Below are 25,810 nucleotides of genomic sequence, written 5' to 3' on the forward strand. Positions count from 1 at the left end.
AACCAGATGTAACATGAAGTTTTCTGGCGTGGTGGCTTATATCTCTGCAACTATGCAAAGTAGCTTAGATAGGAAGATTAAATGCCGAACAGTAGGTAGTACAAGTGTCCAAATGCGAAGACTGAAGGTGAAGACCGAGCTCCGCCTAGGGCTGATAGCTCGGAGCGTCCGACGGGTCGCGCTATCTAGAACTTCCGCAAGTGTTTTAAAATCGAAGGCTGAAGAGAGATAATACCTACAGGGTGGCCAAAAAATAAGTGCATTCCCGTAGCCGGGGAGGTTTTCGGATTATACTGAGCTTTACAACTTTTACTATGGGACCAACCGTCTAATCGCGAAAAAAAATGTATCCTCCCATTGAAAACGGACCAGCCAAAATGTATGAAACAGCCAAATCTTTCCTCGCAATTTCGGGGTTACACTTAGTTAATTTTTTGGCCACTCTGTATAGTGCTTTTTAAAACACGTAACAATAGTAACCTAATCAATCAGTACTACACTTGTACCAATGCGGCTGTGTGCCAGATACAGCCTATAGTCACACCAATAAAAGTCTGCAGCGGATTTGATAGCCCACGCAGTGTAAGTGTTATTAATACGTCATAATTTCATAGAAGTTTGACGTTTAATATGACACTTGCACTGCGTGGGCTATCAAAATCGCTGCAGACTTTTTACGGTCTAACTATAGTCGCATTTTTTGTCGTCATTCCGACTCACGCTTGAAATTAGCTTCAAGCGTGAGTCGGAATGGCACGCCTCTTCGGGACGCTTCCTTATGCGGATATCGGCCTAGGGCCTTCGCAATAACTGTCTACGTCACTTTTCACTTAAACCATTGCAGCTGTGTCCCTAAAAAACCTAAACCGCATTTTTGTTCTTAAATCTGACTCACGCTTGACTGTAGATTTCTAATGGGTTTTCCTGTCATCTTTAGGTAAAGGACTATTTTGTGTATTTTTTTCAGAATTTTAGACCCTGTAGTTTCGGAGATAGAGGGGGGGGAATGGTCATTTTTTGTTTATTTTCTTGAATAACTTCTAAACTTTTTATCGCAAATTGATAAAAAAAATATATTTGAGATTCTCACAATGAGCTCTTTCGTTTGATATATAATACGATATAGTTTGCAAAACTTTGTTTTTAAATTTTATCTTTTATCCCCAAAAGTAGCCCTTATGTTTAAAATTCATTTCTTGACGTTACATATTCGTCTTTGGGTCACAGACTTACATATGTGTACCAAATTTCAACTTAATTGGTCCAGTAGTTTCGGAGCAAATTGGCTGTGACAGACGGACGGACAGACAGACGCACGAGTGATCCTATAAGGGTTCCGTTTTTTCCTTTTGAGGTACGGAACCCTAAAAACGATACGAAACGATCTCCTTCTCGTTCAATATGCTTTGTTGTTTTCAAATGTTTCTCTATATTGCTTGCTCTTGCTGTTAAATTTTGGCCACATTTTTTCATTTTTTACAATCAGAAAAGGAAATTTCTGCAAATACGGCTGCAAAGACTCCATAGCGATTTCAAACAATAATATTTCGGTTATATTTTACTAATAAAAAAATAAAGTTTTGTACGGAACACTAATAAGTAAACAGTAATTGGTTGTCATTTCCAACAATCTTGTTTTTAACATGACAAAGACAGTTAGATATGTTTTTTTTATACGTGGCCATTACGTATAAAAACTCTCAACTCAAGTTTCAATATCAGTAAACTAAAGAGGCTAATAAGTTGTTATTTGTTTAAGTATCTATAATCTAAATAACAACACTCTGTATTTAGCTTCACGTCATACGTCTGTCATCGGCACCAAAGTTGCGCTCTCTGTTCATTGTTATTCGATCCTATGACCCGCGACCTCCGGATTAAAAGTAGGGAATGCAAATCGGTTATTTTTTGTATGGAAATAACCGCGGTTTCGGTTAATAACCGATTATTTCCATACAAAAAATAACCGAAAATAACCGATTTGCATTCCCTAATTGAAAGTCGCACGCTCTTACCGCCAGGCCACCAGTCACCAGCGCTTCACCAAGCAGCAGCGCTTGGGCAATGCTAGAGTAAAGAAGAATAAAAGAATGCACAAAAAACCGCAAGTAATTTGTAATGCACTATACAACGAGTCATAATAATATTATATATGCAAAAATATGCACAATTATTATACTTCGTTTTTTTTAGCATTAGAAATAAGGTAAACAATATTGATGGGTCTTTTATATGAAAAACACATTTTAAAAATAAGTTTCGGCAAATATGTAACAATTATTTATTTATTTATTTATTATTCGGAGAACCAACAGCTATCAATTGTACAATGTACAATAGTTATGTATATAGATAACAGAAAGCCAATTATAGGTTCCCACCAATAGCAACAGGTTAACAAACAAGTGGTGGTTAGCACTAAATTTTACAACGTATTATGAATATAATACGATCATTTACATTCTTCTGTTTTCAAAAGTAATAGTTAAGTACTGATTTTTATAAAGCGTTTTTCAATTAAAAGACATGTCAAGATCGCTTACCTTCTTGCAAGTTCTTTCTAATGCTTAAAAAAACGAACTATAGAGAGCAATAAAAAATACACGCATACTAATATGTTACAACGTGCCCCTGCTTTGTGTTACTACTTGCCCCATGGGCCCATTAAGTATATCTATTTTATTAAATATGTCAAAAACTATAAGCTATAGAAGTATTTAAATAAAAGAAAATGAAAGCCAATTAAATTTACTTTGTAGCAATGAAAACACAATGAACATTTAATTTAAGTTCAATTGCCAAAATCAACATTTTTGTAAGTATTTTTTTTCCAATACCTGTTCGAAACAGAGCTCGTGTGCACATACACTCGCTTCGATGTCTGGCGGGGCAATGGCGGTGTTTACGTTATACCTCGAATTATAAGAAAGTCATTCAGCAAAAAAAAATTTAAAATGTTTTTAATTCCCCGTCAATATTGAGCGTTACTACTTACCCCTGTTACATTAAGCCCCCAGCTCCCCTACCTAAACTATTAAATCCTACACTTGTGGCCACCAGTCTACATACCTTTTGTACGGGCGGCAAGCGGCGGCTTTCCCTCGCCACGGCATCAAGGGTCTCCATATGCATGTGCACCACGCCGGGGATCATTTGGTGTAGACACCGCACGTGGTCTGCCGTTACCCCTCCTTCTGTGCACACCTGGGGCAATCAAGAGTTTTAAGCCCAGCGCTGTATACTGCTACAGGAGAGCTTGATTTATGGAAGTCGATTAAGGCATACATTGTGAGAAAACCGGACTATTAACCACACTAAGATCTATAACCTAGTTAGCCTCTGGGGCGATGCTCAGGCCCCTATTTACAATTACCAAAATAGGCCTGATGACAAATTTTGAAATCCCTTTTATTATTGTCGGTACACCTGTATTGGTTCCGAAAAACACAATATTTCAGCTACACTCATAAGATTTAACATAGATAATTGCATTTTATTATAGCTAGTTTAAACTTCGCGCGAAAACGCCTCGCATGCCATTTGTGACGTCATAATTTAGTTGGTGGTAGGGTGGTAGACAATGTTTACATACTTACAGTTACGAATTTCCCTTGAATCCGAATGATACTGTTAATTCAGCACCATATATGTATTACGATTAGGGATGATAAATACATTACAATAATTTATCACAAAAACTCATTTTACACAAAAACTCTCACACGGTTGCAGTTTAAAATAAATTATTTAGATACATATAAAATTTTGAGTGAAAATCACCGAGCGCCGCTTTACTTTTTAATTTTTCACTTTTTCTAGTTACGACAGCCAACATGGCAATGATAGTTCCATTCAGCCAAATAATTAAAAAAGTTTGTTGTTGAAATATCGTATTATTTAGCATTTTATTTAAATAATAACAAATAGATATCTACTTTATATCGTGTAATAATATTTTTTGGACGTAATAAATGTTTAGTGGCGATATAATATTTTTTTTGCACCTTTCGAACTCTTTGGTGAGGACGTATAGATTTCGGTCATATGAGGTTGTCTATGTTGCTCTAAGAAATATGTTATGGATTGATGACGTCACTGTTTAGAACGCTTCTGATTGGCGTTTCAGTAATAATGGCCGATTGGAGAATTTTGCACTTTTATTTTATTGAATATCTTAATAATCCTTCAGTTTATACTGAGATTGGGCCATTTTTTAGAATCATATTAACATATATGTTTCTTTGAAACCATTATTTCCATGATTCTTTGTTACTTGCAACAGGCCTATTATGTCACAAAATTGACAATTACCTACCTACTTTCTTGTACCTTCTGAGTCCGTACGAACCCACGGTATAATTATAGCCGCAATTTTTACTTGTTGCACCAGTTATGTACCGTGAATTGTTAATGTCAATCAACAATTGTCAGCGTGGTGAAACAAGGGCCACACAACAGCCACTTTTCAGTATCTTAATTTCTTCGGGTTAGTTTGTCAAAGCGAAACCGAGTATTCTTTCGAAAAAATAGTACCTTGTCTACAAATCGGGAGACCATCTTGATGACGTTGTTCCCGGCCTCGCCGGGGTCGGCCTCCTCGAAACCGGACTCCGCATCTGCGCTATCCGATTCCGCCACACTGCAAAAAAGGGTCATTTTAGGGTCGGTTGCACCAAACTGTTCGTATCGTTAAAGAGTATGTCATGTTATCGTAAGTCATATTTAACTGGGTCATAGAAAATTGAATATTAGTGAGCAAGTAATAAGGTTTATCTTTGCATGGGTTACGTAGCTTAGGCCGACGCAACGTGGAGCGTATAGCAGTCAAGTTAATCGAATTACTTAACTGCTATGCGCTCCACGTTGCGTCGGCCTAAGCTACGTAACCCATGCAAAGATAAACCTTATTACTTGCTCACTAATATTCAATTTTCTATGACCCAGTTAAATATGACTTACGATAACATGACAAGTTCGCTAAATTTTTATGTATGGAAAGTTTCACAGTAAAGCGCCGGGGCGCGCCTGGCTGACGTTGAAAAGTCTGTCAAATGTGGTTGGTGCAATTGGCCCTAATTGTACTCTTTTCATAGACACGTTTTCGGCAACATTAATATCGTAATATGATATCTCACTCTTACCTGTTAGTTATGCTATTGCTAGCTCTGTCGGCGTCGTCCCCTCTCGCGTCGGCGCGCCGCCCCGCGCCCTCTAGTGGCAGTAGTAGGTAGACCATCCTATTTGCGTAGTGTATGGCTTGGCTGTATAGCGTTTGCTCTTCGCTTGCTATTATTTCGCGCTGCTTCTCTATTGAACGATAATTAAAAAGAAATCACTATTATTTAATCACTATAATTAGACTTTATAGATAGGGGGTAATTGCACAAAAGATCCCTATGTTTCGAGGGCCCCCGAAAACAATAAGATAAGATAGACTTTATAGATAAACTGTAGCCTAACTGGGATTTTTTTAGTCAACAGTACATGAAAAATGATGTGTAAATAAGCAACATTATACCTGGAGGTAGTGAGGGCCACAGCCTCATTTGTTCGGCGGCGATTTCCAACGCGCTAGGTTCCTGGGCCCTTAGCAATGAGTATTCTTCGTCGTCCCTGCGTGACAACGTAAAAAATAAATAAATGTAGTAACGATATAAAACGATATAAAAATTTATAGCCCACGTTATAAAGGATTATGCGTCAAAATTGCCCCAAAACCAGCAGAGTTGAGAGTTAGGTCATTAGATAGGTATTTCTCTGTACTTCATTTCGTTCTATGGGCACCAAGCGGAATTCCATTGGAGAACTGAGTAATTGGTATTTTAGTCAAAATGTCGTCACCCTATTATTACCTAGGCAATAGAGTCCACCGCCGGACGAGCGCGGCAAATCATTCAGTGTGCTCGCCCGGCGGTGAGCGAACATCTACCCTGCAGCAATTAATTTACTTACTTGGACCCTTTACTCTGGACTTACTTGGAATAATTTAGAGTGTCTGTCTGTACACATTTGTGTGGATTATTTGGTTTACCTCGGACTAGGCGCCCTCTGGTGGTGCGTGGGGCTGGGGAGATACAGAGCCTTGATGTCACGCTGAACGTCCTGATAGAAAGCCGCCTCCCAAAACTGCTGGCTCGTCCACACTTGGTGTTCCTATTACATGATAAACTATTTTAGGAAAAATTACAAAAAATAGTAGAGTGGACTTGTCTAGCCTATCCAGGTATAAAACGGGCTTTATTAACCCTTTTTTTATATCTTGGTCCAATGTGTATTTGCGGTCACTTAATGAGAGAGTGAGACGCAATGCACAAAGAAATTGGACAGGTGGAATACCATCCTTATGCACATAAAGCATATAAGGACCCTTTTCTAATGGAAAGCCATATATAGCGGCAGTAGGCCGTCGCGAGCGGCAACATGGCCGTCGCCGACTCGTCGACTAAGAGTCGCTAGGCTCACCGTCGACTCGTCATCTGTATTATTCTGTATACGCATGTACGCGTATTGGATGACGCCGGTGCACAGCTTGCGGCAGTAGGCGGGCGCGAGCGGCAACATCGCCGCTGACTCGTCCAAGAGTGGAGCCAAGGGCCCAACCTTTTCTGTTCTCTTTCACGACGCAGCAACTAGTATCATTTCTCTCACCTCGCTCTTTTAAAATGCCGTTTGTCAAAAAAGGACAACCATACTGTTGACAAGGCGGACTTCAAATCAAGTGTTGCCTTTCTTGATGCGCCCACCCTGTGTATGTGTGCGTAAAAGCGTATATGTGTGCTCTTTTAGGGATGTGAAAAGTCGATTTTAATCATGTTATATATCGATAAACGCTACACAGCGGAACGAAATAGCGATTAATTGAAGCTTCAATATCTTCGTTAAACATAAACATTATTGAAATGCTAATGGATAATTAATATATTATAATATAATAATATAATTCAATTATTGCGGAACACCTATTTTAGGAGGTATTTATGTATTTTAATTAAATATCTGAACTTTCCCTTGGTTCCCTGCTGGGGCGTGACTATAAAATTGTGATCTGATAACCACAATAAAGAATAAAAGCGTTTTTGGTCATTTTAGGTATCGTTAAGCCTTTGAAGTAAAATTAAAATTGCAAGAAATGTCGATAGTTTATCGATATGACTTTATCGACATGGCTACAGCAACGTGGGCCACATTGTTAATCGTACACTAAACAAAAGTGGCAACAGTGACAGCTCGCTGAGACACCGTCTATATTATATATTATGTCTATGAGTGGAGCATTCAGTTGACCGGACACCGACCTGTATACACATGTACGCGTATTGGATGACGCCGGTGCACAGCTTGCGGCAGTAGGCGGGCGCGAGCAGCAACATCGCCGTTGACTCGTCCAAGAGTGGAGCATTCATCAGTTGACCGGACACCGACCTGTATACACATGTACGCGTATTGGATGACGCCGGTGCACAGCTTGCGGCAGTAGGCGGGCGCGAGCGGCAACATCGCCGCTGACTCGTCCAAGTGTGGAGCAATCATCAGTTGACCGGATACCGACCTGTATACACATGTACGCGTATTGGATGACGCCGGTGCACAGATTGCGGCAGTAGGCGGTGGCGAGCGGCAACATCGCCGCCGACTCGCCCAAGAGTGGAGCATTCATCAGTTGACCGGACACCGACCTGTATACACATGTAAGCGTATTGGATGACGCCGGTACATAGCTTGCGGCAGTAGGCGGTCGCGAGCGGCAACATCGCCGCCGCTATGGAATGCTCGTCCAAGGCTGAAGAAGACTGAAGCGCGCAGTTCATCAGTCTGCAACAAATGTTATTTCTTTAACTAAACTTCAAAATATCTATCTATAGAACTCCTAACGTCATACTTAACCTTGCTTTAGTTGCAAAGAGATTTGCAAATGGTTAGTTAATGCACGCAGCACGATGGAACATAAGTCGGAAACGGAAATAAGGACTTAATTAGGATGGCAAAGTCAAAATATTAACAAGACGCCATGCGTTTCAAAAGCAACCTTACGTCATTTTGCAGAAGGATTAAATTGGAACAGTCAGCTGATTGTATTCTCGAAATTTGGAGAAAGGCGAATGAATGGCGAACAACTGAAATCACACACCCAAATATAAGTAGTATGGAGATAAGAATTTAAATGACGCTGACAGCTATATGTCCATATACGACTGTTGGTGTGTGTGCGGCATCTCTCTATCGTGCAATACCTATATCTATGTACACTGGACAATTAAGTTTGCAAGTGTCCTATTTATGAAGAAATTGATATGCAATACAATATTGCATAATGTGCCTCACGTTACGGCTAGAACGAGATGAAAGATAAATTGTCCTTTTCACGATGAAATGTTGCTGGTGTGATTATATCTTAACGAGGTAGGAAATCACGCGATTTGTATGCTTAACCAAACATTTTTATATATCAATACAACCTAACGTGGTCATTTAGAGTTAGACTATACATATACCATATTATAATTTTGAAAAAATACTCATGGTAAATATCCATATTCCATATATTCAATAGCATTTATATTTATACATACACCCTACATTGTATCTGATGATTTTTCTATCTAAAAGGTCTAGGTCGTCTTTCTCACTAATTACACCTTAGGTCTATCTATCTTCGGATGCGAAAATGCAGTATTTAAGCGTACACTTTAGAAAGCGAGAAAAACAACGTTTCATGCGTTATAGTCGCCGCAACGAAACAATAGAAATTCGAGTTAATTTTTAAACACATCTGGCGGTCTAGCATGAGTTGCGTTCTCGCGCGACTTCAAATATGGACTTGCGTGCGAGAACGCAAGTAATGCTAGAACGCCTGATAGCTTTTGAACTATTGGGTGGTCGGTACGTAGTACTATGTATTATGTATTCTGGGCCACGGCTCAATGAAAATTGGATACAGGTCAGATCGCAGATAGACGAGATGGAGCGATTAGGGCCTCAAACAAATCATAATTAAAGAAAAGTTTTAAATTTTAATATTTAATTTTGTTACTGAACCGTTAGCAAACATTCTGTCACAAGGCTCATACGCTAATCAACTTTAATATCAAAATATTACAAACTATTATACGGCAGAGTTTCATGTTAAGAGTTTGCTAGGAAATTTTTTCAATTTTCATACTACCGGTACATAAACATCCTTGATCTGTCACTGATCATCGCCAACCGAACAATAGAAAAAAAAATGTTAAAACCGATAAAATCGACATAGGAATCCTGCACGACACATATCAATTATGTATAATGATATAAATAACGCGTTTAAGGAACGATAAACGCAGTATGACGCTGTTCAGCAATATGCTGAGGTTTTTGGCTATAGGAGGCATATTTGCTTGTAGTTTTTTGATTTGTGGTATTTCCGGGCAGAAGAATGTGGTGAGTAGTTAGAATTATTTTAAGTGATAAAATTATTAATTCAAATCCTGTAATTTAATTACATTCCCAAGTGAATAAGAACTTAGCACCCATACAGATCTCAAGTCTTTTGCCGTCGAAGTTGACAACAACGCATATTCTTAATACTTATTGAACTTGACTCTCATTTAAGTTTTTGATGGGATGGTTTCTAACAATCTTTTATTTTCCATTGTTTACGATTTCCCCCACGGAGTATCAATACACCCCCACGGAGTATAAAACACCGTGCGAATCGGACTCACCCACCGAGGGTTCCGTACTTTTTAGTATTTGTTGTTATAGCGGCAACAGAAATACATCACAAATTTCAACTGTCTAGCTAACACGGTTCACGAAGATACAGCCTGGTGACAGACAGACAGACGGACAGTGGAGTCTCACCCCCTTATTCATAAACGATTATTATCGGCTTGTCGAATTTAGTAAACGTTTATGAATAAGGGGATTAGTAATAGGGACCCGTTTTCACCCTTTGGGCACGGAACCCTGAAAATCACTCCGCAGAGTTCATGAGACAGGTTAACCGTTCCCATGGTTCCAGGGCCCCGGAAAATGGTCGGTGCTGAACATAATGAAGTGCGACAAAGACAGCATGATGCCGATGAAACTGGACGCCAACAGACGCAAGGTGAACCGGACGCACGACGGGTTCAACGCTAAACTCGAGGCGGAAGAGCCGATTGACGATACCTTCGGGGTAAGTTGGTTGAAACGCGCGACGACTTTCTAAAGGCCTGGCCAAACATACGGCGCGACGCAGCGCCGCGTCCGCGCCGCGCGACCGCGGCACATGCTAACAGGTTACCGACGTCAAACAGACTGCGTCCCGCCGGTATCACGCCCCGCTTCTGTCGCGCCCCGCGCCGCGCCGTCCCTTGCGTCCACGCGGCGTGTGCGCAGCGCTGCGCCGCGCGGACGCGGCGAGCCGCCGCGTCGCGCTGGGTCACATCAGTCGTATCGGACGTTAGGCAGCGAGCGGTGCGCCGCGGTGAGGGCGTGAGGCCGGCGCGATCCGCGCGCGCCCTGTTTGAACAGGCATCGCGTCGGCATCACGCGGCGCTGCGTCGCGCCGTATGTTTGGCCAGGCCTTTAGGGCCGATTTAGACGCCGCGCGACGGGTGCATCTGGTTGCTGCTGTACTGCTGGGCTGAACCCATGGAGCCTAGCTACCGCGGGCCGGGCGCTTTGGGTGTCCGCGGGCCGGCTTGGAATTGGAACGCGTCGCGGGCCGGGATTTGGAAAGCCCTGCCGTAAATTATCGACGGACGCAACTCCCTAGGTGTCACAGGCGCTTTACTCGTATAATGGTTTATTATTTATTTTATTATTTATCCGTATTTCGATGAACCCTTGTATGCCTAAGGGCTCATACCGGTTTCGCATTCATTTGTAATGAATACATGTATGTACATGGTACAATACATATACATAATAAACGTACAGCCGGCTGCAAGTGCAAAATAACATGGACAGATTATGAATGGAATTCGATTCATAAAGTCGCCATGTACTTTTGCAGCTGTGTTTTATTTTTTATTTTGTTATTTATTGAGAAAACCAAACAGTCATATAAACATATCAAAAATACAATACAAGATGTACTGCAACAAAAGATACAATAAAAAAGACCTGGAGGTTCATAAATTATAAATTATGTTAACTGTATAAGTACAATTATAACTACTGCATATTAATACCAGATAGAAAAAACTGCTATCAGTACTTAGGTACTAAAACAACTTACGTTTAACTATGGTTTTTAGACTCGATATCGAATTTTGAAAGCAATCTATTTCGGAGAGATGTTTATTATGGTAACTAGGAACTCGTCTCAAAAAGGTATGCCTGGAATAGTTCTTGACAGAAAAACTAATATGAAACAGCGATCGAGGGCTATATATATATATTCTTATTATATTATATTATTATTCAGAGCCCACTGTGTACCACTGCTGGGCAAAGGCCTCCCCCCTCTTCCTCCACTCGTCTCTATTTAGTGCAATATACGGCCAGCCTCTCAAGAAGGAGTCCAAGTTATCCCGCCATCGCCGACGAAGCCTGCCGGCTCCCCGGTTAGACTCGTGGGGCTCCCACTCTGTGGTTAACTTGGCCCACAAGTCGTCCGGCAATCGGCAGACATGACCAGCCCAGTCCCATTTTAACTTGGCCGCTATCCGAGCTACGTCCATTATTCGAGTCTTCGAGCTTATTATTATTATTCGAGGCTTATAAGAGTTTATTCTTATAGAAAATTATATTTTAACAGGTCCGGCTGGATATCTGCAAAGTGGTAGACGGCGGTTGCAAAGATTACAGTACAATGGCGGACGACTCCCTGATAAAGTTCGCCAAGAAATACGCCGAAGGGAACGTGAAGACTGCAATGGAGTGCGCCGGAATAGACCCGCCAGATTTCCCCGTGCCCGTCGTAAGATGTTTATTTTGACTTTTTAGGGTTCCGTACCCAACCCTATTACTACGACTCCGCTCTTCGTCTGTCCCACCAGGCTGTATCTCATGAACCGTGTTAGCTGGGCAGTTGAAATTTTCACAGGTTAGGTATTTCTGTTGCCGCTATACGAATATATACTAAAAACAGAATATAATAAATAGAGATGCAACGGATAGTTGTTTGGCCGGATACCGGATACCGGATATCCGGCCTGGACACTGGCCGAATATCCGGTATTCGGCCGCCGGATATTTGCCGGCGGAACTATACCTACATTTCGGTTTTTCAGGTGCGTATTCTGCAGGTTTGACCTGTTTCCTAGTAAACGTTCACGCGGAATCATTTCTAGGTTCGAAATGAGTGCGCGTGCAAGTCAGTGGAATGATTAAATCGTTTTAAAATAATAAACAAATACGATTATGACCGTGTCTGTTTCTTAAATCCAATTTGTTTACTCCGAAATCAAGCAATGTTACTATCCGGTATCCGGCCGGATGGTAAAATAATGGCCGGATAGGCCGGATACCGGATAGTAACCGGATATCCGGTGCATCTCTAATAATAAATATTTAAATGGGGCTCCCATATAACAAACGTGATTTTTTTGCCGTTTTTTGCGTAATGGTACGGAACCCTTCGTGCGCGAGTCCGACTCGCACTTGGCCGGTTTTTATTTTTCAACATGTTCCACAGTTCCATCGACACACTTTATGTTAAGTATATCGTATTTCGTTTTTATTTTTGTCACGTCTTTTTAACAGCGTAGGGTAAACCCTCCAGTGAATGAACACCCCCCAGTGAATGAACAAAATCACGTTTCTTGTCTAAAATAAGAAATATAGCAATTTCTTCCACTTGTCTTATTTTTTTTCTTATTAACAACTCTATTTCCTATGCAATGACAACGCGTAATAAATTTATTTTCGACCAGTTAGGATGTGACTAGCGTTTGAAGTTTACGTATTTCTGGATTTGAAGTTTTGTATGGAAATATTAGATCCCAGATAAGAACAGTGTACGTTTGGAGCAACATATGAAGTGCTTATTTAATCTTTACCAGTACAAAGTTTAGTTATTTGGTTAGATTAAGAGTTGAACCTTCTATTTATGTACACTTTGTCGGCATATTATGCGATTAAGTCTTTATTTTTTATAGTTCCATTACTGGCTCATCAAATGTTCTGAAACCAGTAAATGAACAGTGTGTTCATTTACTGGTGTCGCGTAGATTTAATTTTTTTCCCAAATGTATATGTAAACCCAATCGTATTGAGCTTGCTTGTTGCATAGAAAACGATTCTGATTCATTTAGCCAGTATTGGAACATACCAAATTTCTATAGTCCATTTACTAGATTTGTCATGCCTATGTATGAACAATACAAAATTTGGCTTGTTCATTTATTGGATTTCTATTAATTCTATGTATGAACAGTGTAACCACGAACAATGCAGTGACAAGTTTATTATTTAAAGCATTATTTGGTGAGCATGACCCCTTTTCTTCAAAATATGCACGTTGGTTCTTGTTTTAATGGTTGATTTTATTTTTTCCTTTTAATATGTAACGGGTTTCTATGTTATTGGTGAATAACCATCATTTTATTACGATTCGAAGTCAATATGAAGGGATAAAAAGATATAAACGCTATCGCTATACCTATTTAAATAGAGCCGGAAACGGTGTTTGTGATAAAAATGATTTTTATATGCTAATTAAAAAGAGTTAAATAATGTTCATTCACTGGGTTTTTCGGTGTTCATTTACTAGTTTTTATGTTCATTTATTAGGTTTTTGGGTAGTTTTTGGTAAATTCTGGTATATCTCAAAAACTATGAAAGTAATTAAAAATCGCAGAAATTACTTTCTCGTTTATTAAATGAGGATTGATTAAATTGCAGTTAATTATTCCAATTATTAATGAATGCTGAGCAATGATTTTGCAAACTTGGATAATTGCTTAAGTGTTCATTCACTGGTGGTCTTACCCTACGTAAGAAAACAAAGCAATCAATGGGTTTGCCGCAAAACACGGTAGTAAAAAGTCGTTAGAACTATCTTGAAGGCGCAACGGATTATCGACTCTCTCTATCTAACTCTGTGAACAAGTTCAATATTAAATAAAGGAAATAGTAGATAGGGGGTGGCCTATCTACAGCTTGGCAAAAAGGAGTAGAAATTAAAAAGTGGCAACACTGTAGTGTCGTCCCGTTTTCTTATACTAATTGGTTTGAAAGGGACAACACTACAGTGTTGCCACTTTTTAATTTCTACTCTTTTTTGCCAAGCTGTACCTACTTGAAAATCATTATAATGATTAAAGGCCCTTTATCTATTACTGGACTTGTAATCTATTGTGAATCTATTCTTCATAGAGTCGATATTTCGTTGGACCTTCAAGACGATTCTAACGATTTTTTACGTGTAACGTAAAAAATAATAGCCTTGTGTTGACGAAAAAAAAATGAGACACTATAACTGAATAATTTACGCTTATCATTAAGGACATTATGGTACAATTGAAGGGATGTTTACTAAAACAACATAACTGACTACACTGGTTGACACCTGAAACGATTAACAAAGTTCTTAAAAAAGCGTCAATCGCTCTAAGCGGTTATGTTGTTTTTGTAAACATCCCTTCAATTTAGATTGCTTCGAAATGTGCTGCTAATACCGTATGCGGTCGGAATTTGAATACATGTAATGTCGGCTGTACACACTCGTCGAGAGCCTCTTGCCGAGTCTCGGCACCGCTCCGATCCAATCGTAGAAACGAGAGATGAGACAAGGAAGAGCGGGACGAGAATGGAGCAGCATGTACGCACTCGTTCTCGGCCTGTCTCGGGGTCTCTCGACGAGTGTGTACAGTCACCTGCAATAATATGTTACTCTTCGAAGGCCGCAAAAATATTTGACGCGCTCTTATGGCTCTACAAATACGATCGTGTCAGATATTTTTGCGGCCTTCGTTGTGTAACATATTATTGCAGGTGACTGTACAGCCGACTAAATGTTGACCTTTCGCAGGGTGTCCACACTATAAAGAATTTTATGTTTGACTACAACGAGCTCCCACCCGACGGCCCGTACGGAGAGTTCATGGCATGCTGCTACCTCATAAAGGATGCGAGGGAAGTTATGTGCGCTAAGATCCACGTCATGTTCCAAGACGTTGAAGAAGTTGAAGAGGAGGAATAATAGAAGGAATAACCCCCTTATTCATAAACGGCCACTAAAGTTGACAAGCCGATAATAATCGTTTGTCTCTTTCCGACGTATCGATATGATGGAAAGGGACAAACGATTATTATCGGCTTGTCAACTTTTGCAGACGATTGAATATGAAAGGGGGTTACAGTATAAACTGATATGAGACACATACGATAATAATGAATAACCTTCTGCTCATCTATAAGGTGCTTGACATATTGTAGTTTTTACAATAAATTATGAATAATATAAAACACATTTATATCGGTTACTGTTAACTAAAAAAAAATCATGAAAAATTATCCATACATTGTTTACAATCCGCGACGTAGTCTGGTAAGTCTGGCCGCGGACTGGATGCACACGGCGAGCGGGGCTTCAGGTCGGTATAGTTTGTAGCTTTCTAATAGACCCCGACGGCTAATCCTTTGTCTATTGTTAAAGTAAAACCGCACGTGCTACTTACCTGCAAAAAGGGTCTTAATTATTCTATTTGGCACCTGAGCGCGGGCTAGTCCAACGCTCAAAAAACCAGTATAGGTGCGCTCTCCGATAACGCGCCTTTGTTACGCATCTCGATGACACATTTTAGACTGGTTCTGCAGCGTTCGACTCGCCGGCACTCAGTAACCGTAGTACTGAGTGCCGGCAAGTCGAACGGACCATACACATCCTACCAAAATATTTATCAATTAGTTAATTTTGAATCTTATTGCAATTTCCATAGGAGTTGTAATTCAATTACCCGAGTAAAGTGAATGAACGATTTTTTATACAGGTGGTTGTGGCACGAGCGGTTTTACTTAACAATAGACAAAGGATTAGCCGTCAGGGTCTATTAGAAAGCTACAAACTATACGCAATGCGGACACCACAGACAAAACATCCTCCAGACTGAGCATAGTCGCGCCACCCCCGCTGCCAAGCATACGGTAATTTTACTCCATGTTTGAGTCGAAAGTGTGTTTGTGTGACGTCCGTGAACTCGTTCGTCGTTTAAATGGACCAATCACGGCACGGGACTTGGCTCACCTCGTCCCGCGCACCCCCGCATTTTTGGCAGCATCGGTTGCATGAAATAATTGCTCTAAATTCCGTCTAGAGGATTCCTAGCCTATGGCGGACACATAGGAGGAAGTAGCCTACCTGACGAGCAGCTCGAACTGGTGGTGGTGCAGCAGGTGCTTGTTGCTGGGCAGGCGCGCCGCCAGGTCGCGCACGAGCGCGGCGCGCGCGGCGCACGCGCGCAGCGCCAGCAGCACGGCGGGGAACGACTTGCGCGCGTCCGCGTAGCGGCACTCGAATATCGCCGCTATGCAGGCGCGGAGGACCTGTGAGGAAATTAGAGATATAATTCATAAGTCATCATCATCATATTAGCCAGAAGACGTCCCTTGCTGGACATAGGCCTCCCCCAAGGAGTGCCACAATGACCGGTCTTGCGCCACCCGCATCCAGCGGACTCCTGCGACCTTTACCAGGTCGTCTGCTCACCTTGTGGGGGGTCTACACATGCTGCGCCTTCCGGTACGTGGTCGCCACTCGAGAACCTTTCCGCCCCAATGGCCATCGGTTCTATGGGCAATGTGCCCCGTCTACCAATTCATAAGTAACGCGAAAATTTTACTAAAAGATAAAGTCCATGGTGAAAATTTAAACGACGCAGTTATGAGTGTAATGATAACAAGAAATGAAAATGTAAGGGTACGCCCTCAGTAGCAAAAATTTAGTGCAGTTTCGGCGGGGTGTCACGTGGCAAAGGGGTGTAATCCGTGTAATGGACGGACCTGTCGTATACGTTTGCATTTCATTTGTTTGCTATGTATGTACGCCACACGCCTCGCTCGGGTGTCCGTTAAGTTTGCATTTGCACCCTAATTTCGTACGTAGGTCCTTAGGTTAATTCATAAACGTCCGACAAATCTAACAGGCCGTTCACAATCGTCTATCCCTATCCATAATGTTGAAATTAGTGTTTGCTAGAAAGAGACAACATTGAAGTAGGTAGGTAGTGACCTCGAGGCGGCGCGCGGAGTTGGTGACGAGCGCGGCGCCGGCCTCGGGCGCGCCCACGGGCGGCGCGGCGGGCGGCACGATGCGCGGCACCACGGCCCGCAGCGCTGCTAGAGACTACATAGTGTAGGGAGGGTAGAGTAGTGACCTCGAGGCGGCGCGCGGAGTTGGTGACGAGCGCGGCGCCGGCCTCGGGCGCGCCCACGGGCGGCGCGGCGGGCGGCACGATGCGCGGCACCACGGCCCGCAGCGCTGCTAGAGACTACATAGTGTAGGGAGGGTAGAGTAGTGACCTCGAGGCGGCGCGCGGAGTTGGTGACGAGCGCGGCGCCGGCCTCGGGCGCGCCCACGGGCGGCGCGGCGGGCGGCACGATGCGCGGCACCACGGCCCGCAGCGCTGCTAGAGACTACATAGTGTAGGGAGGGTAGAGTAGTGACCTCGAGGCGGCGCGCGGAGTTGGTGACGAGCGCGGCGCCGGCCTCGGGCGCGCCCACGGGCGGCGCGGCGGGCGGCACGATGCGCGGCACCACGGCCCGCAGCGCTGCTAGAGACTACATAGTGTAGGGAGGGTAGAGTAGTGACCTCGAGGCGGCGCGCGGAGTTGGTGACGAGCGCGGCGCCGGCCTCGGGCGCGCCCACGGGCGGCGCGGCGGGCGGCACGATGCGCGGCACCACGGCCCGCAGCGCTGCTAGAGACTACATAGTGTAGGGAGGGTAGAGTAGTGACCTCGAGGCGGCGCGCGGAGTTGGTGACGAGCGCGGCGCCGGCCTCGGGCGCGCCCACGGGCGGCGCGGCGGGCGGCACGATGCGCGGCACCACGGCCCGCAGCGCTGCTAGAGACTACATAGTGTAGGGAGGGTAGAGTAGTGACCTCGAGGCGGCGCGCGGAGTTGGTGACGAGCGCGGCGCCGGCCTCGGGCGCGCCCACGGGCGGCGCGGCGGGCGGCACGATGCGCGGCACCACGGCCCGCAGCGCTGCTAGAGACTACATAGTGTAGGGAGGGTAGAGTAGTGACCTCGAGGCGGCGCGCGGAGTTGGTGACGAGCGCGGCGCCGGCCTCGGGCGCGCCCACGGGCGGCGCGGCGGGCGGCACGATGCGCGGCACCACGGCCCGCAGCGCTGCTAGAGACTACATAGTGTAGGGAGGGTAGAGTAGTGACCTCGAGGCGGCGCGCGGAGTTGGTGACGAGCGCGGCGCCGGCCTCGGGCGCGCCCACGGGCGGCGCGGCGGGCGGCACGATGCGCGGCACCACGGCCCGCAGCGCTGCTAGAGACTACATAGTGTAGGGAGGGTAGAGTAGTGACCTCGAGGCGGCGCGCGGAGTTGGTGACGAGCGCGGCGCCGGCCTCGGGCGCGCCCACGGGCGGCGCGGCGGGCGGCACGATGCGCGGCACCACGGCCCGCAGCGCTGCTAGAGACTACATAGTGTAGGGAGGGTAGAGTAGTGACCTCGAGGCGGCGCGCGGAGTTGGTGACGAGCGCGGCGCCGGCCTCGGGCGCGCCCACGGGCGGCGCGGCGGGCGGCACGATGCGCGGCACCACGGCCCGCAGCGCTGCTAGAGACTACATAGTGTAGGGAGGGTAGAGTAGTGACCTCGAGGCGGCGCGCGGAGTTGGTGACGAGCGCGGCGCCGGCCTCGGGCGCGCCCACGGGCGGCGCGGCGGGCGGCACGATGCGCGGCACCACGGCCCGCAGCGCTGCTAGAGACTACATAGTGTAGGGAGGGTAGAGTAGTGACCTCGAGGCGGCGCGCGGAGTTGGTGACGAGCGCGGCGCCGGCCTCGGGCGCGCCCACGGGCGGCGCGGCGGGCGGCACGATGCGCGGCACCACGGCCCGCAGCGCTGCTAGAGACTACATAGTGTAGGGAGGGTAGAGTAGTGACCTCGAGGCGGCGCGCGGAGTTGGTGACGAGCGCGGCGCCGGCCTCGGGCGCGCCCACGGGCGGCGCGGCGGGCGGCACGATGCGCGGCACCACGGCCCGCAGCGCCGTCAGTCTGGGGGGAAAATGAGAGGTTAATGTGACCCAAGTCTAAGCTAACTCTGCACCGACTTTAACGGAACAAAATGTGAGTATGTCATTGTAAACGTCATATTTTCATAGCGATATGACTTCAAAGACAGAATAGTATTTTATACAATCGTGATATAATAGAGAGCTTTTCAGTCGAGTACTGTGTTTACTCAGCAAACTTCGTTGCCTAAGTTAGGTACGAGATTGAAAAGCTTGATTATATCACTATTGTATACAATACTTTTTCTACGAGACAACGAAAATAATACTTTAAACTAGTAGAATCATACAAACAAACCGAACCAAAAATTTACAGCTAAGGTACGCGAGCAGCCGCGATACCTATGAAGGTAACCACCAGTACCAGTATGAACTGATACGCGCCCACGCCCCGGTCGTCGCGTTCGTCAACCACACCTTCTCGTAACTCATGAGACCCTGGTACTTGCTCCTAAATTCAATTTTTAGACAGTTGTTTCTCGATTTTGGCCACCGTACCCTACGGAGTCTAACAAGCAACGCTAAGTAATTTTCGTAGTCTATGGATGTTTCTATATTAAGGGTGTCACATGCGCGTTTCTGATTTATGAAGCAATTGTTTCTACTATACAACCTAAAATAAATAATTAATTTGAGCTATGGTTTTGTTTCGTCCTCTTGATCGCGGCGAGCTGTGATTGGTCAATTTCATTATAGTTGAGTAAACTGTATCGAAATGAATATTATAGTCGAGTTGGGAGCCCATACATTAAAAATGCCCAATTGCACTTTGATATAAAAAATACTAATTCAAGAATTACAGTCGAGTAGAAAAACTTAATTACGAGTGCTCGTTATTTATTCTGTGATCCATATAATCGAAATCGAACGTACTTGGGATGTTCTGCGTTCCTCGCAGTGACCTCATCGATGACCTCTTTGACGCGCACCGGGTCTAACGTCGGTAAGGGAGGCTGGTGGATGCGGGCTGAAGCTCCTTCTGGTGGTCGGAGAATTCGCTGCTGGTATGTCTGCAAATGGCACAAAGGGGTCATCCATTAATTACGTCACACGAATTTCTAGGTTTTTTGACCCCTCCCCCCCTCCTTGTCACACTTGGTCACATTTGGCAAACCCCTCCCCCCCTAGTGTGACGTCACATTTTTTCTACGAAATCGCCAAACCGAATTAAGTAAGTACCTAAGTATCATTAATATTTTATCAAAATATTTTTGACAATATAAATATTAGTAATTTTATAACCCAAAACTGCTTAGGAAAGAAAATTAAACGATAAAAACGATTATCGTTTTAAAAACTTGTTATTTAAATGTACAGCGAATAAAATAATTTAAATAAATTTTCGGTTACTGATGAAGTTAAAGTGACGTCGCAAAGTTTCTGTCTCCCCCCTCCCCCATGTCACAATATGTCACATTTTCTTGACCCCCTCCCTCCCCCTAAACGTGTGATGTAATTAATGGATGACCCCAAAGCAATTTAGATTGGACCGACTGATTGACATAGAACGGTCGTGGACACGACATACATAATAGTACAGTCAGCAGGAGAAGTTGCTAAGCGGGCGAAATGTTCAAAATTACCTTGACACACTCTTATTCACGTAACAATAAAGTCGCGTCAAGATCATTTTGAACATCTTGCTCGCTCAGCAAGTATTGCTGCTGTCTGTACATTACGATACCTACAAATGCGAAAAGTAGGAAATTCGCAACGAGTGGCGATAAATTTCGAGTTGCGAATTACCTTTTCGCACGCGTATTGTACAACGTTTTACAGTAAATATGGCCCTTTAAATTTTAGACATAGGCACGTATTGTGCTGTTTTTTCGCACTAGGGCTGTAAAGTAGCACCATATGTACTGTAAAATAGTTTTGTCTGATGTATATCAAAGTAACAATGTGTTTATAATTTGGGGATAAGTTATATGTACAAAGTCTACAAATGAACTGTGTTAGTTAATTCAGAGACGCGTCAAATTAACAATAACCACAAACCTGCGGGTTAGGGTTCTCGTTGAGTTGCAGTTGCATCGCGAGGTCTTGTATGTGTTGCAGCTCCAGGTTCGGATTCAGCGATTCTAACCTCAGTTGTTCTGGTAGATTCCTGAAACCAATCCAATTTTATACTAAAAACTATAAAACTACAGACTTGTCCCTGTATTATGACTGTGAGCTGCGAATAACGCCATATGATCCCATAAGGAACAAGCAACTCTCTCATCCGCGGCAGCCTTCAAGGCAAATAAACTGAGTCGCTATCGCTTGTACCGCCACATCTTGGGAAAACTATCAGGCCAGCGGCTGCTCAGGACCCCAGCTTTTTGGAATATGAGGAATGGGTCATCCTATCATCATATCAGCCTTTTATTGCACACTGCTGAGCATAGGCCTCTCTTCTAGTACGCCACACGTCCTAGCCTCCAATATAGCCTGCAATATTCCGAATGTCGTCCACCCAACGAGCCAACGGACGCCCAGCGCTTCGAACATCCCATAAATTCCACAAGTCAATACTCACTGCACAAGCTCGTCCCATATGTCAGTAGGGCGCCACGGCGGGCCGCGCTCGGCCACCAGCCCGTTGAAGAACATGGAGTCCAGCAGCCGCACGGCGAACGGGCACTGCGCCAGCCCGCGGCTGCCCAAGAACCCCGCTTTGTGGAATGTGAGCACCGGCGATGGGTGGATGCGGATGATTGTGAGGCAGTGCCTGGAAACGAGGGTTATAGCATTAAAATATGTTTGAAATTGAATATGGTTTTATATCTAGGTAGATTCTTTCAAAGTAAGAATAAATCAAAAGCAGTGATGAATTTTAGCAACTGTAGTAACTTTGCCAATCTCAGGATTTTAGTAATGCTAGGTTTTCTTGGATGGCAAGAGTTTTCTCCGTCCATGACACCCTTTTACTGGACATAACTGACCTGTAACCCTGCAGCAACTTGGCCAACGTCCTAATGAACACGGCCCTGATCTCCTTATCCAGCATATAAAGCGGTGAAGCCGCAGGGGGTGGTGGTCCGAAGGCTGAATTAGCACTCCGGAGTTCGGCCTGTAAAACCAATAGTGCTAGGTCTTCTTGGAGGGATGATAAGTCTTCTAGTGAATAACTGACCTGTAACCCTGCAGCAACTTCGCTAACGTCCTCATAAACACGGCTCTGATCTCTTTATCCAGCATGTGAGGCGGTGAAGCCACAGGGGGTGGTGGCGCGAAGGCTGAATTAGCACTCCGGAGTTCGGCCTGTAAAACCAATAGTGCTAGGTCTTCTTGGAGGGATGATAAGTCTTCTAGTGAATAACTGACCTATAACCCTGCAGCAACTTCGCTAACGTCCGCATAAACACGGCTCTAATCTCCTTATCCAGCATATGAGGCGGTGAAGCCGCAGGGGGTGGTGGTGCGAAGGCTGAATCAGCAGACCGTAGCTCGGGTTGTAGGACCAATGCTAGGTCTTCTTGGAGGGATGATAGGAGCTTTCCGTCGGGCCGGGGGATGTTCACGCCGGCGGGGATGTGGAGGGAACCGACGTCCAGGTCCGCTACTATCACGTCTAACTGGAAAGTGGAATAAGAAATGTGTAGTCATGGTTTCTGATAAAAGCAGTGGGACAATGACATTTATTTCGGCCCGTGGGATATGTCTATTAAACAGGATTTTTCGCCGCCTTGTGTATTCTATTAAATTAACATCTTAGGTATGCTACTGATGTTTAATTAGTTTTAGCTCGCCCACAGACATTTCAGCACTCCTACTGAGTAGCAAATTTTTGAAAGAGATCTTGTCCTGATGATTAGTGAATTGTGTGCATTTTGAAAATCAATGATGCAGATATTAACAAGTTACCTATGACAAAATCAACATAGAAACGCTAAATAAATCAAGACAGATTTTAAAATTATCGGTTTTACTACTGGAAGTAATAGCAGAAGACTTATGGAATTGATCGAAATTAAATCCTTACCAACTCAGACACCTCCTCCTTTAAACTGGAATGCACGCCAATAAGGAAGGGCGTGGGCGTCGCGAGGACCTCTACCAGGCCGGACGGCAGCAGCGGTATGTACACGTGCGCGTAGCGGAACGGGAACATGAGCGCGGCGAGGGCTCTACAGGCGGCCGCGAGGCGGGCCGCCGCGAGGGAGACTAGCAGGACTTTGTGCTCGGACATCACGGCGCACCAGAGGGTTACTGAGTTGTGGATGCCTGGAAAAAATGGTTAAGTTAGTTATTTATGATGTATCAAAGAGAATACAGCAGTGTTTTGGTAAAATATAAATACAATTGGTTTTAGAGATGTCTTCAAGTTTACTACTAACATCTTATGACAAACATGACCATACTCGTAACAATCTTGAATTAACAAAGTTTAGAAACAGACGATAGAAGCATGCAACGTAACTGTTCTGTAATCATTTCGTGAGAACACACGAGGTGGTAGCGCGTGTGCTGACGCTTAAGCGGATATACGATGGTATAAGAGTCCTGCCGACCCTGGTCTGGTGGCCAACCGTGCGCGGGCATGCATGTGCAATGTGCATGGAGCTGAACGTGCCTGCCGGTCGCCCGCGCCGATGGTATAGAATAGAGGACCAGCAGGTTGGCCACCAGCGTCGTCAGGGGTCCTACACCATCTACTCACCTAATAACCGCAGTAGCATGTGTACGGATGTATGTGTGACGGGCAGCGGCGGTGCGGCCGGTGGTTGCAACGCCTGGCGGTCGCCCGCGCCGATGCTGAAGCGAACCTGCGGACCGCCCGCTGGAGGCACTAATACACAACCCAGCAGGTTGCCCACCAATGTCTCCAGGGGTACGCCCAGGTTCTCTACCCATACTGTGTAGATTATGCCTAAGCAGTTCTGGAAAACAAAATAAACCGTTCTTAGTATAGTTAATAGCCTATTCTATGGTCCATACAAGAAATAAATCCAAAATTTACCAGTGAAATTTAAACCTATAGTGCAGGATCATAGAGTTCTTTTTCTTTTGTTTGAAAATCGAACGAAACAAAACATGCGACTCTACAACAATTTCATCGAAAGTGATTTATAGACTTGTCAAGATTCGCATTTGTAATAACTATTTACTGCAATTTAAAATCGTAGTATGAAAGAAAATGAGAGCGACCAAGTCGAATTGTATGCATCGTGGAAGCGGCCGTAAAAATGCCAAAGCATTGTTAATTCGTCACGTCAATTTCCGTTACGCGGAAAACCGTTACGAATTCCTTATTTATAAACTGCATTCAATGGAATGGCGAACTAAAGTTTATATGCCGGTTATGTAATTAAATGTGTTTGTAGTGTGCAAAGCGGGGCGCCTATAAAACTCGATTCCTATCGGTTTACCTATTTTCACTCATTATCAAGCTTGTACTATATTCTAAGGTAGAAATATAAATAAGATAACCATTCAGGGTGTCCCAGAATTCGACGTCAAGCCGTAAACGGATGATAGACCAAGTCATAACAGTTATCATAAAAATACAAAAAGAAACCAACTCATGTTCTTTAAAAATTATGGTCACTTTAAAAATTCACTAAAAAATCCACACCCTGTAATTATTCAAGATTACACAATAATAAAAAAATTAGAATAAATTATGGAATTTGTAGTAACAAGAGTTAAAGAACCATTACAGGGTGTGGATTCTTTAGTGAATGTTTAAAGTGACCATAATTTTTAAAAAACATGAGTTGGATTTTTTTTTGTATTTTTATAATAACTGTTATGACTTGGTCTATCATTCGTTTACGGCTTGACGTCGAATTCTGGGACACCCTGTATGTCAGTCGAGCTAACATGAGTATGAGTACTTACAGTTACCTGTTAAGGGTGGAATCACATCTATCAGCATCGATCCGCGTTTTATATATGAGAAATGGCTCGTTAGTTTGAAGATACGTAAACAATGAGTGCGTACTGATAACCGGAGCTAGCTACTTACACACCTTATGCGGTATCACGCAATACCTACAATGTGTTAGCGAGCTAGTCTTGAACGTACAACGGATGTGATGAGCTAATGTGAAGACCGGCTTACCCGAAAGGTGTCCAGATAGTCCTGTCGCGACACTATGACGAGGCACTTGGGCGCGTACATGGTGCTGTGGTGCGTGATGTTGGCCACCGGCCACGGCTCCAACGACTCGTCCCTCGAGTGTACACTATACTGATACATTGAGCTACATAAGTGACTCTCTTACCCGAAAGGTGTCCAGATAGTCCTGGTCGCGACACTATGACGAGGCACTTGGGCGCGTACATGATGCTGTGGTGCGTGATCAGCGTGATGTTGGCCACCGGCCGCGGTTCCAACGACTCGTCCCTCGAGTGTACACGATACTATTGATACATTGAGCCACATAAGTGATCTTCTTACCCGAAAGGTGTCCAGATAGTCCTGTCGCGACATGATGACGAGGCACTTGGGCGCGTACATGATGCTGTGGTGCGTGATGTTGGTCACCGGCCGCGGCTCCAACGACTCGTCCCTCGAGTGTACACGATACTATTGATACATTGAGCCATATAAGTGATCTTCTTACCCGAAAGGTGTCCAGGTAGTCCTGTCGCGACACGATGACGAGGCACTTGGGCGGGTACATGATGCTGTGGTGCGTGATGTTGGTCACCGGCCGCGGCTCCAA

The 25,810-nt window shown here is 44.4% G+C and overlaps 2 protein-coding genes across 2 annotated transcripts in view; one reads left to right on the plus strand and one right to left on the minus strand.

The window, feature by feature from the left end:
• The window catches only part of LOC134670769 (myotubularin-related protein 13), an 86,107-nt gene that overhangs the window by 21,577 nt on the left and 38,720 nt on the right, over positions 1 to 25,810 (minus strand). Inside the window, exons 5-18 of the mRNA XM_063528582.1 lie at positions 23,800 to 24,019; positions 23,122 to 23,363; positions 22,464 to 22,714; positions 21,676 to 21,867; positions 21,153 to 21,261; positions 20,028 to 20,164; positions 19,026 to 19,137; positions 16,271 to 16,455; positions 7,677 to 7,812; positions 6,032 to 6,153; positions 5,519 to 5,613; positions 5,142 to 5,307; positions 4,534 to 4,639; positions 3,070 to 3,204 (exon numbers count right to left, since the gene is read on the minus strand). Coding sequence (XP_063384652.1) covers positions 3,070 to 3,204; positions 4,534 to 4,639; positions 5,142 to 5,307; positions 5,519 to 5,613; positions 6,032 to 6,153; positions 7,677 to 7,812; positions 16,271 to 16,455; positions 19,026 to 19,137; positions 20,028 to 20,164; positions 21,153 to 21,261; positions 21,676 to 21,867; positions 22,464 to 22,714; positions 23,122 to 23,363; positions 23,800 to 24,019 — 2,208 coding nt within the window. The remainder of the gene's footprint in view (positions 1 to 3,069; positions 3,205 to 4,533; positions 4,640 to 5,141; positions 5,308 to 5,518; positions 5,614 to 6,031; positions 6,154 to 7,676; positions 7,813 to 16,270; positions 16,456 to 19,025; positions 19,138 to 20,027; positions 20,165 to 21,152; positions 21,262 to 21,675; positions 21,868 to 22,463; positions 22,715 to 23,121; positions 23,364 to 23,799; positions 24,020 to 25,810) is intronic.
• Positions 9,304 to 15,382, plus strand: LOC134670768 (uncharacterized). The gene is made up of 4 exons (XM_063528580.1): positions 9,304 to 9,417; positions 10,001 to 10,156; positions 11,726 to 11,887; positions 14,942 to 15,382. The coding sequence occupies exons 1-4, from the start codon at positions 9,322 to 9,324 to the stop codon at positions 15,110 to 15,112; spliced, it is 585 nt and encodes a 194-aa protein (XP_063384650.1). The 5' UTR covers positions 9,304 to 9,321; the 3' UTR covers positions 15,113 to 15,382.

Source organism: Cydia fagiglandana, chromosome 14, assembly GCF_963556715.1.
Source record: "Cydia fagiglandana chromosome 14, ilCydFagi1.1, whole genome shotgun sequence".
NCBI lineage: Eukaryota > Metazoa > Arthropoda > Insecta > Lepidoptera > Tortricidae > Cydia > Cydia fagiglandana.